Source organism: Nyctibius grandis, chromosome 9 (genome assembly GCF_013368605.1).
Source record: "Nyctibius grandis isolate bNycGra1 chromosome 9, bNycGra1.pri, whole genome shotgun sequence".
In the NCBI taxonomy this organism is placed as follows: Eukaryota; Metazoa; Chordata; class Aves; order Nyctibiiformes; family Nyctibiidae; genus Nyctibius; species Nyctibius grandis.
This window is the reverse complement of record NC_090666.1, coordinates 6,817,120-6,831,810: the sequence shown is the minus strand read 5'-3', so window position 1 is coordinate 6,831,810 and position 14,691 is coordinate 6,817,120. Positions and strand designations below refer to the sequence as shown.

Sequence of the window (14,691 nt, the reverse complement as noted above, 5' to 3'; positions counted from 1 at the left end):
TTCTGGATCAAAGTCCTTTCATGGCTCATGTTACTTATTTCCTTCTTTAACTGAAGCACAGAAAGAAAAATGGATTTTTTTTCCTCCCTCAGGCTTACAGTGTAAACCATTATAAAAAGTCACATCCCAGTTTTTAGCAAGGAAGTAGCGAAAATGAGGAATAAAACATCTCAAAATATATAATCTGAAGAACCACCACCACCCACTTCAGAATGAATGCTGTCAGTAAATGCCAGGCAGTTATGAAGCATGTAAGGTAAAATTTAGTAAAACTAAACTAAGATAACTGTGGTGCTGGATTTCCTGCTTTCTTTGCGTTCCAAAGGTTTGTGCTCTTCAGGGGAGGAACTTTGTCCTCTTCAGCCTGTGTAGCAGCTAGTACAGTTGGCTAAATATTGGGATATAAACTGCAGTTGGACTAGGCACTAGAAACCTTAGAAGCAAAACACTGTTTTCTTTTATTGCATGAGTGGCAGGATGAAATATGGGGTTGGTGGAATTATTTTCTTATAAAAGAATAAGAAACTCCTGTGAATCAGCTATGACACATGATCTTGTTTTAAATTTACAGGAGAGTGTAGCTAGTTTTGTTTCTGAATGCAGGACAAACTCTTTCCAAGTCTGCCCCTCCCATTCATTCTGTGCCCCAAAGAGCTTGGTGTTTCTGCTTATTTTCAGAGCTGTGCTGGTTGTTCCTCTGGCTTTCTGCCATTTGTAGACACATGGAGCTGAGCCCCATCACCCCCTTCAGTTTGCAGACAAGCTTGTAGGCTGTGGCTTGTGACCATGAATACTGGCTCTCTGCTGTTTCCAAGTATTGCTACAGCAAAAGGGTATATAATGGCTGTTTCTGATTTATCTTCTAGAAAGAGTTTGGATGTCTATCGGTTTTAGTATGGCCTGCGATGATCCAATTACCTTGAGGTAAGCCCATACCCTTTTGTTCCCCCAGCTTTGTTCTCCTGAAAACAAATCATAAATTCTCATCTATGTTTTAGTGTATTCAGATATTTTAATTGGTTTACTTCACAGACCTTCATTCTGCAATGTTCTAGTGTTCCCTTTTTGTAAGGGAGTATATAGTACTGCATAGAATGGTTTATATTTAACCGTGAAGCAACATGGACTACAGTCTTAGGCTGATTTGTTTCCATTAGCTTTCATCCAGCAGATCTGAACTTAATCCAGGCTTCCAGCGTTCCTCCAAAAATAAGGTTACTGACACCCTCTGTCACATTGTTCTCCCCACAGAGCTCTTGGCCACATAACTTCTCTGATGGAAGGGAAAAAAGACTCCCTTTGGATTACGAGCTAAACCCTAACATCAGAGAGAAAATTACCACAGCGCTGCTCCCTCCTTGGTGGCAACTGCATGTTAGTCACTGTGTGCTTCCACACCCCTTCTAACTAAATGCAACTTCAGGGATGGGATTTCTTTCTTCGTATGACTTAAAAAATGAAATATCTTGCTGGCTTTTGGGCACTGTGAAAAATATAGTTGAGTTTGGAGAAGGAATTTGCTAGTAGAACAGTCCCAAGTCTTACCTGGGTCTTAGAGCTGGTATTGAACTCGTTAGGTCCTGGCAGAGGCTCAGGCATAGGCCCTTTCTTCCTCTCTGCACAGTGAGAGTGGATTGATAAGGATTCCTACCTAATTTAGCTTGTGCAATGCTCCTCACTTCCAAGACTGTGACCTTGGACAACCGACCTGGTTGTTTCTTTCCAGAATTATTCTGTTTTGGCTGATAGATTTCAACATTGCTGGCATGCATCCATCGGTGTCCCATCAGCTGTACCTGGTACCAGACAGAAGTGAAGATTATGCAGGTACTGTGAAGGAAAAAAAACAAGGACATGAAATCTTCTTGTGTTAAAATAATGATGATGTCCTGATGCAAATAAGATTAAAATTTGGTATTTTATATTAGTGTGACAGTTCAATGAATTTGATCTTGAGGATGAAAGTAAAAAAGGGACTTCAAAGCGAGGGATTACAAATAACTAATTGCTGTAGGTTATTTAGGTGAAGTGAGCGTACAAAGAGAGGTTGGTTTAATGTCCATTTGAACTATCAAGGGTATCTTTCTAATGAGTATAACTCATTAGATAAATACAACTTGCACAATTACCTGATGTTGATGTTTCAGTGTAACAGGAATGCTACCCCCTGGAGACCATTTGCTGAATTCTTTAAAGGTCAGGTATACTTCAAAATGTAAGTCAGCAGAAAATGAAGATTTACATTAAAAAAGAATACTTCAAAGCTGGTGAATCACTTCAGAGCATGAGCACTGGAAGATGCTGCTTTTAAAGTCCAAAGACTGTTGCCTTGAGGTGGGGGGGGGTGAGGTGAGTAGGATTGGAATTCTTTAAACTCATGTGTACTTATGCTATGCACAAGGAAGCCCTATACATACTTTTCTTATGTCTTCTGTTTTTTCTCCATGTTTCCCCTAGAAGATTAATGACACAGGAGATTTAAGATATTGTATATACCCGTAAATGGAATAGGACTGAGGACAGAAAATTTAAATACTGAACTTTCCTCTTGCTCACTTTGTTTTGCTCATCCTTTTTTTCCCCTCATTTATTTTTCTTCTTTTTTAACTCCAGTGCCTTAGCACCAGTTGGTAAAGAGTGTCTGTTTTGGTGCAGAGTCCAGACTCCACAGCCAGGCCAGCAGCTCCGTTGTGTGGTGAAGTGTCCAGTGTGTTTTTTTTCTGTTGTGTGTTGGGTTTGGTGGTTTTTTGGTGTTTTTTTTTTTTTTGTGTGTTGGAAAACTTAAAGCAGAATCAGTTAACTTGGTGTTTTCCAGGAAAGGAGGACAGGAGATAAAAGTAAAAACCCCAAACAAACAGCAAAATAACCCATATCTCTCTGGCCCTCTTTATGCAATACAAGGCAGCAAAAAGCGTAGGCTTTTTCTTCCCTCTTGTCCTGTTCTCACTTCATCGTGTAAAACCTTGTGCAAAGCCCGTGGAAATCAACGTGTCTTTCTACTGACTTACCTGGTTTCTAGATCGAGCACTGCGCTATGTGACAAATTGGTGAAAATTTTGTTGCAGTCTCTTGTCAGGGCTGATAAAGATAGATATGTATTTGCACAGGCCACTAACACATCGCTTTAGGAACTGAAGTGAGCCTCACGCCTACCACTGTCAGTGAAATCTTCCTGTTTTGCAGAGATGCATTTCTAGACTGGTGTAACCATAAAGGAGTTGACCCAGCTTGGCCTGTCTAGTTGTCGTATGCCTTAATTCCTCCCCTGTTTTCAATACCTAGTATTAGTTATATGGACATCTGCAAGAGAGGTGCTAGCTAAGACCAACTGTAAGAACACCTTAACATGTGGGGGAGTGTTTATTCCTTTTTGGTTAACACAGCAGAAGGCTGCAATAATTATGATTTCAGCTTCAAATTCACAGTTTCCAATTGTATCATATGCCTGAGCCTCTGTGTGTGTTAACCACGTGGCTGCAGAAGTATAAGCAAAACGTATTTGAAATGAGAGGAGGCCTGTGTCTAGATACAAGGAAGTGCTGCTAAGGTCTCCTCCCCTCTCTGCCCTTATCAGCAGATTGATTAATTTTGTTTGATTCCCCCCTCCATGTGTAAATATTAAACAAGTAGATCTAAGAGGAAAAATAATGACATAAAAAGAATCTCCCTTGGGAAAAATAATAAAATGAATTCCACCTTGTGAAAATAAATCATACTATAACAGAAGGGAGAAGACTTTGAGAGGCAGCATGAAGCATCTTCTGAGGTGACTGCTCCTTTCCCACTCCCCAATCACCCTGTGTGCTGTAGCAGTGCAGGAGAGGGAGATGGTGACAGCAATCATTAATTACTGTCTCTGGTGTTTTGCTTGCCCCGTCTCCTGCTGCGGCCTGTGTTTGCCCTTCTATTTCAAATTCACACAGCTCTGTATGTTTTTTGCTTGTTTCCACCGCTGCAGTCTCATAATGATGCTTATACATCACTCTGATCTGACTCCCACCGAGTCTGTAAGGGGGAATAAAGCACAGCAGGATGTTTATGTGCTGCTGATAGAGGATAGACAACAGGTAGGGACCAGAGGCATGCTAGATACCTGAAGTCGTCAGAAATGGTTAGAGATAACAAATGTACCTTCTGCCATCAGTCCTGTCTTTCATCCATGCTCAACAGTAGCAAATAAACTCTGTTAAGGAATATGCTGACTATATTTACTTTAGCTTTCTTCACGAAGCGGGAGCCAAACACGTGTCTAGGAACAATTGCACCCTCCATCTGTGAGTGATCATCCCGCTTAAATACAGCAGCAGACCCGACTTTGGAGAGCAAAACAGATCTGAGCCCTGCCTCTGCTACTCTGCTGTGCACGCGGAGCAGGAGCAGGGAGGAGGGTGGTGGTGCAGACTTTTGGCTGCCTTAAAGTGACCACATCCTGTTGGGCTGTGGAAACATCAGTCTAATGCAGAGATCTGTCTGTCTGAGACGTAGGAGCTCTTGTGGGGATCCAGCAGATAATTTGCAGACATGTTTGTATTGCTGCAGGAGGAACTGTGGTGCAGGGAAAACTCGGGACCTTGCTCCTGCACTCAGTCTGTTCACCCACTTCCCACCCACATCCTGAGTCTCTGTAGCATTTAAGTACAGTGCAAATGGACTTATTTCAACGAGTTTGCTTTTGCTTTCTCTGGTGCAGCTCCCGGGTATTGTTTTCCTGATGTTGCATGGGAAGACTAACACGGAGTCTGTGATGGCAGAGTAATGCTCGGAGCAGCAGCCGGTGGCCTTTACCTGAGATCCTTCCCCAGCTGTGTCAGAGTGCTACACCTCGCAAGGTGGGAGAATTTCCTTGTATGAGCATGAAGCCAGGCACCATGAGACCGGGTTGCTCACTCAGGACCATGCAGGAACACTGTGGCACGAGAGAGAATTGATAGTGAGTCTCTCAAGTCCTAAGTCAGTGCCCAAACCAAGACTTGCAACATTACACCACGTGGAAGTGGCATGTGAGATCTTAACAAAAGGCAGATCATTTATGATGATGCTTAAGTTCTGCTGAAGTCACGTGCTTAAGTCTAAGCATGCTTGGGAGTTTTGCTGAGCCCAAGTGGGTATAAGAATGCTAAGTGCTTTCCTGACACAAAATCTGAATGAGGAAGTGGCTCATGCATGTACAACTGCTAATAGCAAATGGCGTTCATCCAGTTTCGGATGGAACTGGAAGAACTTTAGTTTTGCTGGGAACAAAAAAAAAAGGGAGGCGGGGGGGGGGGTGGAAAGGCAGAGACCTGTTACAGTGAGCCAGTATCCTACAGAGCCCTACTGTGTTGTGGCCAGATCAAGAAATCTCAGTATGGGCAACTGCAAAATATTTGGAGCGGTTCTGTTCTTCCTTGCTGTTGGCCAGAAATTGCTGAAGTGCTAAAGTTCAAGGCTTCATGCTCCTATTTTGCTTTTTAAAATATGTAAAGGGGGGGGGGGTGTTTCATAGAAGAGTTCAACTGGATGCACAGAATCCTCTTAGGATCGGGCACGGGTCAGTAAGAAACAAATGCATCAGCCATCCCTAGAGGGGTTCTTTCCACTTCCCTGTCAGAGGCCCAGGGCAGCCCTAGGGCTTTTTCCTTGCCAAATACAGCTTTAATCCAAGATGACAATATCTGGCAAGCTCAAGTGTATTTTCATTAAGGCTGTTGCACACCTGTTTTGTTGATACTTGTTAATGTCTCAGTATGGAAAGTCAACATAATGCTACAAGTTTGAGAGTTGCAGGTATGACCATTACTTGAAAAATTGGCTCTGGATACTAGTGTCTTAGTGCCTCGTCTTCCCGAAAAAAAGGCAGTTGAGCATACTGCATTGTTTCACATGAAAATGTGCTATGGAATTACTGTTAGGTACCAGCCAGGGCTAAGTTGTTGTTGAGTTAAATAGCTCAGAAAAGAGATTTGATTCTGTACGGTAGGTCAGAAGCCTGTAACATATTTGGTTGTGCTATTTTGTGACAGGAGAGAAGGACATGGTACTTTCAGAGAAATCTTGGACTTCTTTGCTGTGATGGTGACGATTGTAGCACTGTGACTGGTCATGGCAGTTCATGCAAGTGACACTTTAAATGGATAGTGCAAATATAATTTTAAGGACCTCTCTAAACCAAGTGCTGCCCTGTTAATATGGGATGTGACCACTTTCTGTTGTCCTGCATGCCCCAGGGGGACCTTCCCAAGGAGCGGCATCGTAGATTGTTGGTCCTCCCAGACACCATCCTGTGGGGCCTGGGAAAGAGGAGCTAGCACAAGACTGTGCTTGTTAGGAACAAAAAACTTCAGAAAAATATTTTAACACCAGCTCGCATCTAGCCCAATTATTTGCTGCCAAGGAACTGGGCTCCTACTGCATCAGCAAATTTCCATTCAGGTGACCCATCATCAGCTTAGCTCCATGGCAGGAGATTGTCAGGGGTCCCAAAGAAGGTACAAGGGTTTGTACCAGATTCTTAGAACGGAAAGTGAGGGGAGCACAGAGCAAATATTAAAAATAATTTTCCTTAGGCATCCACCAAGTTTAACTGCAGGGAAAACGCTGTGGTGAATGCCAAGCCCTTGGAAACAGGCCTTTATGATGGGAAGTAACAAAGCAGACCTTTCCTTATAATGCTCAAAGTTCCCTCCATTTTCCCCTTCCTTTTTTTGCTTGCGCTCAGACAGAAGCTAACTTCTGCTTACTTCTGACCTCTGTGTGGTGAACATGTGTTTCGACAGAGCCTGGGAGCGGACTGTCAAAGCAGAATTTCCAGACTGAGTCAGTGGGACGCAGAAAGGCTCGGGTCCACGGTGCACGGCAGCGCAGGGCTGCCAGCTGCCCTTCTGAGCAAATCTGCTGATGCAAGTGTAATGCTTCTATGTGTTCTGGTGTGACAAAGACCATAAGGGGTGAAGATATTAAAAAGAAAAACTGCCTGAGTTAGTACATTCTTAACAGGTACTGGATTCTCTCTTGCTGCTTTTTTGGTTTTTTTTCTTTTAAAGACTGATTTGTATTAGCACTGTTTTTCCGTTAAGACCCCTTTAAAATAGATGCAGTCAAAATGTGTTGTAACATGTTATTTTTAATCCCCATTTATAATTTCAAGCCTCAGAAGCCTGAAACCAACATCTGTTTCCTTCTTGGATTGGTTTTCTTCCATAGAAGACACTTCCCTTTTTTTTTAACTCCTTAAAGTCACCCTGTTCTGTAATGAAGGGTTGAAAAGTCGTAAATCACTGTTATATTGGACGTGTCACAGGGTAGGGGGGGCTCGTTGCTGCAGAGTCTAACTTGTGGGGAAATACCTGGCCTCGCTGTGCAGCGCAGAGGAGGGGAAGAGGGAATCTTCCATCCTTTGCTCCTCAGTTGCGTGTACCTGGAAAGATGTAATTACCCTCATTACCTTCAGCGTGTTTGTAACTCCTGTTGCCATGCATTGTGCCAATGGTATCAATTAAATGGCGTGCTCTGGGGATTCAGTTTGTCAGCTCTGAGGGGCAAGAAAGAATTTACCCCTTCATGCTTTTTTTTCATTCTTTTTTCCCCCGGTTTTTGTGCTTGGTTGTGCAGTCTTGCTCTGGCGCTCGAGTCCCGCTGACAGCCAGACCTGAGGGTGGAACTGAGGTTTCCCCCAGGTCAGCTCAGCAGGAACATTGGATGATGCTCATGTTCCTCTGCAGCACGGGGCAGGGCCTGCATGGCTTGTTTAAAAAGAAGTACATCTGAGGTGCTAGTCTTTGAAGAGTGACTTGGACTTGGCAGGAGTTACCAGATTCTTGCAAGTTTAAACTGTATAATCCAAAAAGAGGTAAAAAAAAAACCCAAAAGCCTTGATGTCAGGTCTGACCTTCCCTCTAACAGTTGTGCCTGGTTGGTGGGATTCGACAGACAGCTCCTCTGCAGAGGTGGGCACACAGGGGGAAAAGGGAAAGGCAAAGGCAAAGGGAAAGGCCTCGCCTTCCCCTTTTACACGAGTGGGGAATAGCCCGTTCCCCTCAGCGTGAGGGGAACCAAAGCGGGGCTGGAGGCCCAGCTCCTTCGGGGAGTGAAGCCTGCTCCGAGCCTGGCGCTGGATGGGGTACGGGCGCCCCCGCCCGCAGCCCGCCCTGGCGGGAACGGGGGTGCCGCTCTGCGCCCCTCAGGCAGCCGGCAGGACGGGGAGCCACCGCCGCCCTGAGGGAGCGGGGGGCGCTCCCCCTGCGGGCCGGCAGCAGCCAGCCCCTCCGCCTCCCGCCCGTGGCAGGTGCCCCCGGGGACCCCCGATTACGGCTCGGGACAGGCTGCCGGTCAGGGCCGCCCCGCCCGGGGCGCGGGGCGGGTCCGGGCGGCGGGGCAGGCTCGGCCTGGGACGGTGCCGCCCCTCAGCCCGGCCACCGCCGCCCCTCGCGCTGCCCGGCGGGGCGGGGGCGCCCAGAGCCCCCGGGGCGGCCGTGCGCTCCGCTCCGCGCAGGCACCGGCCGCCGGCGGGAACAAAGGCGGCGGCAGGCGGCGGTGGCGGCGCGGCCCGTGCGAGGCAGCCCGCTCGCCCCCGCTTCCTGGGCCGGGCCGGGCTGGGCCGGGCTGGGCGAGGCGAGGCGGCCTCCCCGCCCCGCCCCGTCGGCGCGGAGCGGAGCCGCCGCCGCCGCAGCGCCGGTCGCGGGGCGCGCTCGCCGCCCGTCGCAGGAGCTGCATGTGCGCGGGAGGAGCGGCGGAGGATGGCCGTGCTCAAGCTCGCCGACCAGGTGGGCGCCGCGGCGCGGGCGGGAGCGGGGCGGCGGGCTCTGCCTCAGCCTCGGGCTGCCGCGGCAGCGCGCCCCGGCCCGGCTCCGCGTTGTGCGGGGCGGCCGAGCCGCCGGGGAGGCCCGGCGGAGAACGCGCAGCTGGGGGGCTCGGCGGGGCCCGGAGCGGAGGCGGCCGCGGCGGCAGAGGCGCGATCTCCTCTTCCCCAGGGGCGCCGCCGCTCGCCGTGTGGTGCCGGCTGCCCGCTGCCCCCCCGCCCGCCGAGCCCCGCGGATGCGCTTCTCTTCCCCTCCCGGCGGACATTGTCTGTGCCCGCGCAGGCGGCGTGTGCGAGCGGCCGGGGCCGGGGCCGCGGGGCCGGGCAGGGCGCAGCTCGCCGGGCGTCGCGGCGGCGGCAGCAGCCGGTTGCCCGCCCGCAGCCGAGCGTGCCGCCGCGGCCCCGCGGTCTTCGGTGAAATCCTGACATCTCCCGTCGGCGGGGTGGGATGGAAGGGGCTGTTGGCTCGTTTCGAAAGGCCTCTCGGCTCTGCTTGTCCTGCCCTGGGGCTTCTCCCTCGGTTCACTGCCGTGCCGTACCTGTAAATTATTTGTCCTGTCGCCTTTCTACTTAGGAAGCGCCTGTTCGGTTTAGCTGCCGCTGTTGTTCGCAGGCTACTAGGAAGAACCGTAGTATTAAACCCTTAGATCGTGTTAAATGTAGCAACGGGCAGACAGCTGTAATCAGTATTAGAAGTATTTCTTATCGCTGTTAGTTAAAAGTATTTAAGAATATTTAGTAATTAATGTTATGGCTCCTACATCCTGATTTACCCACATACTCTACCAACTGTTACACACTTTGCGTGCTTTAATCTGCTATTTTTAATTTGACGTGGTCTGCCTGTGATCTCCAGCGTGGGTGTCCTGCAAGCCTCAGACCTTCCTGTTGGGTTCAGGACTGTCTGCAGCCAGCCCCTCTCCAAATACCCCTTGCTTACAGGTCCCAAGCCTCGCTTGCAGTCTATTTAGGCTTTTCTAAGAAAATCTTCCACATATACAAAGCCACTACATAGCACGTTGAAAAGAGTTTTGAAAGGAAAAAAGGGTAAAGCTGCTTCTAAAGTAAAAGCAGCACTGTGTGACCAAGCACAGTATATAATGCATTTTTGTGTGTAACAGAAGGCAGTATTTATGGGCTGTCTCCTGACATGTCCCTCGACCATCCTCATCTTTAGATGCGGTGCTTATAACTGGCAAAGAAAATATTTCACACTATGAGGCTTCACTACCCTGTGGTGCACAGACTGAGTCTTATAAAAAGGAGATTCAGGTAGGATCTGCGTGTTAAAAATCCAAACAGCAAGCATTAATATTAAAAATACATACATTGCAGGGGACCAAAATTATACCATTTCAGTGCTTTTCACATGTTTAATGAAGCCTTTGAATTTGCTACCTTTAGAGTTTTTAAACCTTTGCTGAAATCTTGCAGTAAGGATTTTGCTTCAGGAGCAGCAGAAATCAAATTTAAGTCACGTGGATCACGTCTTGATGAAGTCTGTGTTGCTATAAAAAACAATGATAGGCCATTGTTTTAGAGTTCTCCCTTTTTTTCTCTTCTGAGAACCCTCAAAGCTGAGGGACAAGACTCAGAGCTGCCATTATGCCCCTGCAGCATGCCTGCTTTGGGGCTGCTCAGAATATTGGTGGATGCTCGTGGTGGTTCCTGGTCAGGCTGTGGCCTGGGACACGATACGACAGGCTGATAGTTCTTTCTTGTGGGTATGTCTCCTGTCATTTACGAAGGGATATGTTGGTCTTCCTGTACTCCTCCTACTGGATCTCTCTTGATTTTCTTCAGTTCTTCACCAGATCTTTTCCTTTTGCTTCTGTGAGACTGGAAGAGGGTGAGGATGCATTCAAAGCTGGCTGCGGTGCTTCCTCTTAAACCAGGTGCAGAAGTTTACGTGCGCCTGTTTCCGTGTGTTCAGAGCCGTTGCTGGCGGAGCCCTTCCGATGTGCAGCCCGAGCAGTTGTAACCAAGGCGCGGGGGCTGCGCAGCCTGCAGCCGCAGCTCTGTGTGCATCAGGCCAAGCTGTGCTTTTCATCTACATCAGGTTTGAAGAGTGCTGTCCCCAGGCTGGCCCACCTCTAACTAAGAGACACAGTAGCAGCAGCCCCACATGTTCATAGACATACCCAGGCAAAACAGAGGTGAAGCTGGGACGAAGAATGATGTGCCTGGGAAGATTTGCGTTCCTGTAGCAACTCCTGCCCGTGCTCAGACTCACTGAAGCTGTGGGAGCAGGCTCCTTCTGGGTTTCTTCCTGCTCTTGAGGATGGAGGCAATTGTGGCAGCAATGACTTGCAGCGATTCAGGAAACTGTTTCCTTTTGCTTAAACACCAGAGGCCACAGCAGTTTCTACGCTTGCAGTCTCCTGCAAAGAGAACTACAGTACGTAGGACACGGCGCACCACACGTACCTGCAGCGGTCAGGACCTGGGCTGCTGTGAGCGTGGGCTGCTTTCTGTGCACTGAGTGTGAAGTCTGGTTCGTTTCTTAGTTGCGATGCTCAGGGGAGGCTGATTCCGAAACTGTGAGCTCTCTGCTCTGCCTGTCATTGTGATTTCTGTAACACATGCTTTCCTCTGGATCCATGACTTTCTATACCAGTGAGGAGAGCTTCGTGTAGGAGAAGACTAGAGAACCCCCACGCTGAGAGTTTAAACACGCATTTCTCTAAGTAACCTGTTTCCTCCTCACCTCTGTTCTTGGCTTCTTTTACCAACCATCTAACAGCACATGGAGCATTCAGATGAGAAATTAATCGCACCGTTTCTCATACAGGCTTTGAAGACAAACAGACTTTCATTATTGCTTCTTTTCTGATATAGCTGAAAGGTGCTAAGATATTGCTATGCTTTATCCTTTAAAGAGATTATCGGTTCTTTTGCCTGCATTCACTCCTCAGGCAGGCGAGCTTAGTTTAAGAGTTTAGCATTAGTGTAGGTTACTTGAATTTGCTTCTAGTGATGGTAATTGCTAGCTCATCAGGCAGGCCACAAGAAACCCTTAAATCATTTAACCACAGGAAGTGTATGCTACCATCATTTGTTTCTGCATGAATTTCTTCCAGGCCTTCCTTTCTTCAGTAACCCCCCGACAGCCATTTTTGAATGACTAAATATTAAGCCGAAAACAACTTGAGATAATACATAAAACTGTAATTAAATGCCTAGGATTGTAATCTTTATCTGTAGTGGTGTGTCTGTGCAGTTGTAAACGTTCTGATGTTCTAAATATTTCAGTTGTCACCAATATTGCAAAACTTACTCTAAATCTTAAAACTTTTATACATTCGTTTTTTTTTTTAACCATCTCTGCAGTGAATGGTGATTACAGCAAGCATGCAATTGCTTTAAGGACTGGAAAAAAAAAGTTCAATTCTAAGAGTTAATGCTGTGTTGTCTCCATCCAGCTTATTGATTATACCTTTTCCGTTTTGGTAAGTGTTAGTATTTTATATTACGTGAGGGTGCAGTTGCGTGTGATAAAAGCCTTTGCATTTGAGCTAGACTTCAGAAGGAGCAGAAGACAAGTGCTTCAACAAGTGGGTGGCCAGAGGCTTTCAGGTGTGAGCTGCACTGACACAGCTTGAGCCTGGCTCTGCTCGTAGGACAGGGCATGAAAACCCTTGCTGTGCCCCTCGGGTGCTGTTTGAGGAAACCTCTTGCTGCAGCTCTTCATTCCCTCCTGTATTTTGAGTTGCCATTTCCTCCTTCTCATCAGTCTCCTTTCCCCTTCGCCAAAGCTCTCTAAGGGTGAAAGTATCGATTGGTTTTTGACTTTTGTGGCTGCTTTTTGAGCAGTAGTCGTTGCCTGGACCCACCTTTCTCCTGTCTTCTGAGTGAGCAGTAGATGCTGCTTCCTGCCACTGCTCTCCCTGCCCGCTGCCTGCAGTTCTCTGCGTGGCTTGTTCTTCATGCTTGCACTGAGTAACTCGGTTTCTTGAGAACTGCTTGTTTGCCACTCACAAACTTTTCCAGAGAAAGCCTGTTAGTCGAAGTCTTGCTGAGCATGCTTTTAATCTTCAGGGTTTCCATTGACGATTCTGGGCAGCAAACACAGACAATTGCTCCTGTCAGCACTCTGTTGAGAGGGTAAAATATCTTGAAGTATTTCTCTATGTAAACTTCTGTGAGTTCGCTTTTGTAAAATTATTCTGGAAGAATCTGAGTTTCTGTAGTGTCTCCATCTTGTGTCCAGGCTTGCCTCACCAGCTGAGGCCCTCCTTGCAGGACTGCCAGCGGTGCCCACAGCCCTGCAGGTTGTCTCTGCGGCTCACTCCGTCCTCTTCTCCCTCCTTAAAGCCAACGGAGTCGCTCCGTGCGTGGCTGTGTTTGGTTTGGGGTGCCAGCTCTCTGCCTGCGCAGCCCGGGTCGCCTTCACACACCGCGGCACGAACGCCCCCGTTGTGCCGTGTCGCAAAGGCTCGTGTGTGGGGACGTCCTGCTTGTTGATGCCTGTCAGAGGCTGATGCACGCTCTCCCCTGCCTAGCTGTTGATTATAGTTATGCATGTTTACAGGGGAAATGTATCATTCTGTCTTCCAAAGACACTGGGAATGTTTTCTATAAACAAAAATAAAATGGGAAGTTACCTAGAGGTAACTAATTCGGAGGGAAGCTTGCTGTAAATCCGAGACACACACAGGCTCTGCCTAGCCCTGAGCCAGTGCACCTGGGGGGCAGAATTTACTGTGGCTTCAGTGTCACCAGCTCAGGCCCCTGTATGCATAAAACAACATAATTATTTTTAGGCTACCCTTACCCTATGCATGCATAAGGGTAATGAAGCCCGGATAAACGGTTAGTGCGTGCACTTAGGCTGCTATTAGCTGCAAAACCTCATCCTGTCTCCTGGTGTTTTGCCTGTTGTCCTTGATTGCTGAGAGTAATGCAGTGTGACTGGAGCTGAAAGGACCATTTCTCTCCCTCCCTTTCCCAAATGTTTTCCTGTGTTTGACAGTTCTCTGCTGACCATGAGGATCCTTTTTATTATGGTCACAGAGAAACAGCATTAAGCAGATGTTTAAATAATTTTAAACAGATGTCAAAGATCATAAAAACTGGCTGGGCAAAGGCTGGACTTGTGTCTGAATACACTTAAAACCAAAATGAATACAACAATAACAAATAATCTCGTAACAAAACCAGTAAGATTTCAAAATGATCCCGTGTCTTTAACTTATTTCAGACTCATTCAGTTGACAAGACTGTTGCTGTGTATCCTTTCTCTCTGCCAAGCAAAAGCATCTGAGAAGGTGCCCCTGAATCTGCTGTATAAAATAGGAGTAATGAACCTGTGCCCCATGGCCACAGGCAGCCCATGGGTTAATTTTGCATGGCATGAGGTCCTGTGATTCCTCCCCTCCTCATATTATTGCCAGATAATACTAAGGTGTATATTAATTTGCAGGCTGCCAAGTGGTTTTGAAAGGGCTCACAGCAAGGAAGAGATAATCCCTTTTAGTACAAAATACTCAGGTAGCCACAAAACAAAGGCAACGGTGGGGAACGAAGAAGAAGGAGGAATTTACCCACAAGAGTGTTTCTCTCTTATTTCTTGTGAAATGAAAATGTGGTTGGACCAAAATAACTCCACCACGGCAGCCAATAGCTTTCTAGAGCTGTGATGTTCCTAGGCGTGCCATCCGTACTGCAAGACGTGGCTCTGTGCGTTTTAAAATAAAATAAAAACTTTGGAAAAAATGGGATGTACCAGCATTCCTGCCCTTGTTCGGACCTGTAGGAATGATGGTCGCTGCCGTCTGGTATAGGTGGCACCTGAGCTCTGACACAGAATTGTAGAATCATTTAGGTTGGAAAAGACCTTTAAGATCATTCAGTCCAACCGTAAACCTAACACTGCCAAGTCCACCACTAAACCGTGTCCCTACACGTCTTTTAAA

The 14,691-nt window shown here is 47.5% G+C and overlaps 1 protein-coding gene across 1 annotated transcript in view; it reads left to right on the top strand.

Annotated features, from left to right (window-relative positions):
- Positions 1 to 8,680: 8,680 nt before the first annotated feature.
- ANKRD44 (ankyrin repeat domain 44) overlaps positions 8,681 to 14,691 on the top strand; it is a 141,883-nt gene continuing 135,872 nt past the window's right edge. The window contains exon 1 of the mRNA XM_068407361.1: positions 8,681 to 8,741. Coding sequence (XP_068263462.1) covers positions 8,715 to 8,741 — 27 coding nt within the window. The 5' untranslated portion in view covers positions 8,681 to 8,714. The remainder of the gene's footprint in view (positions 8,742 to 14,691) is intronic.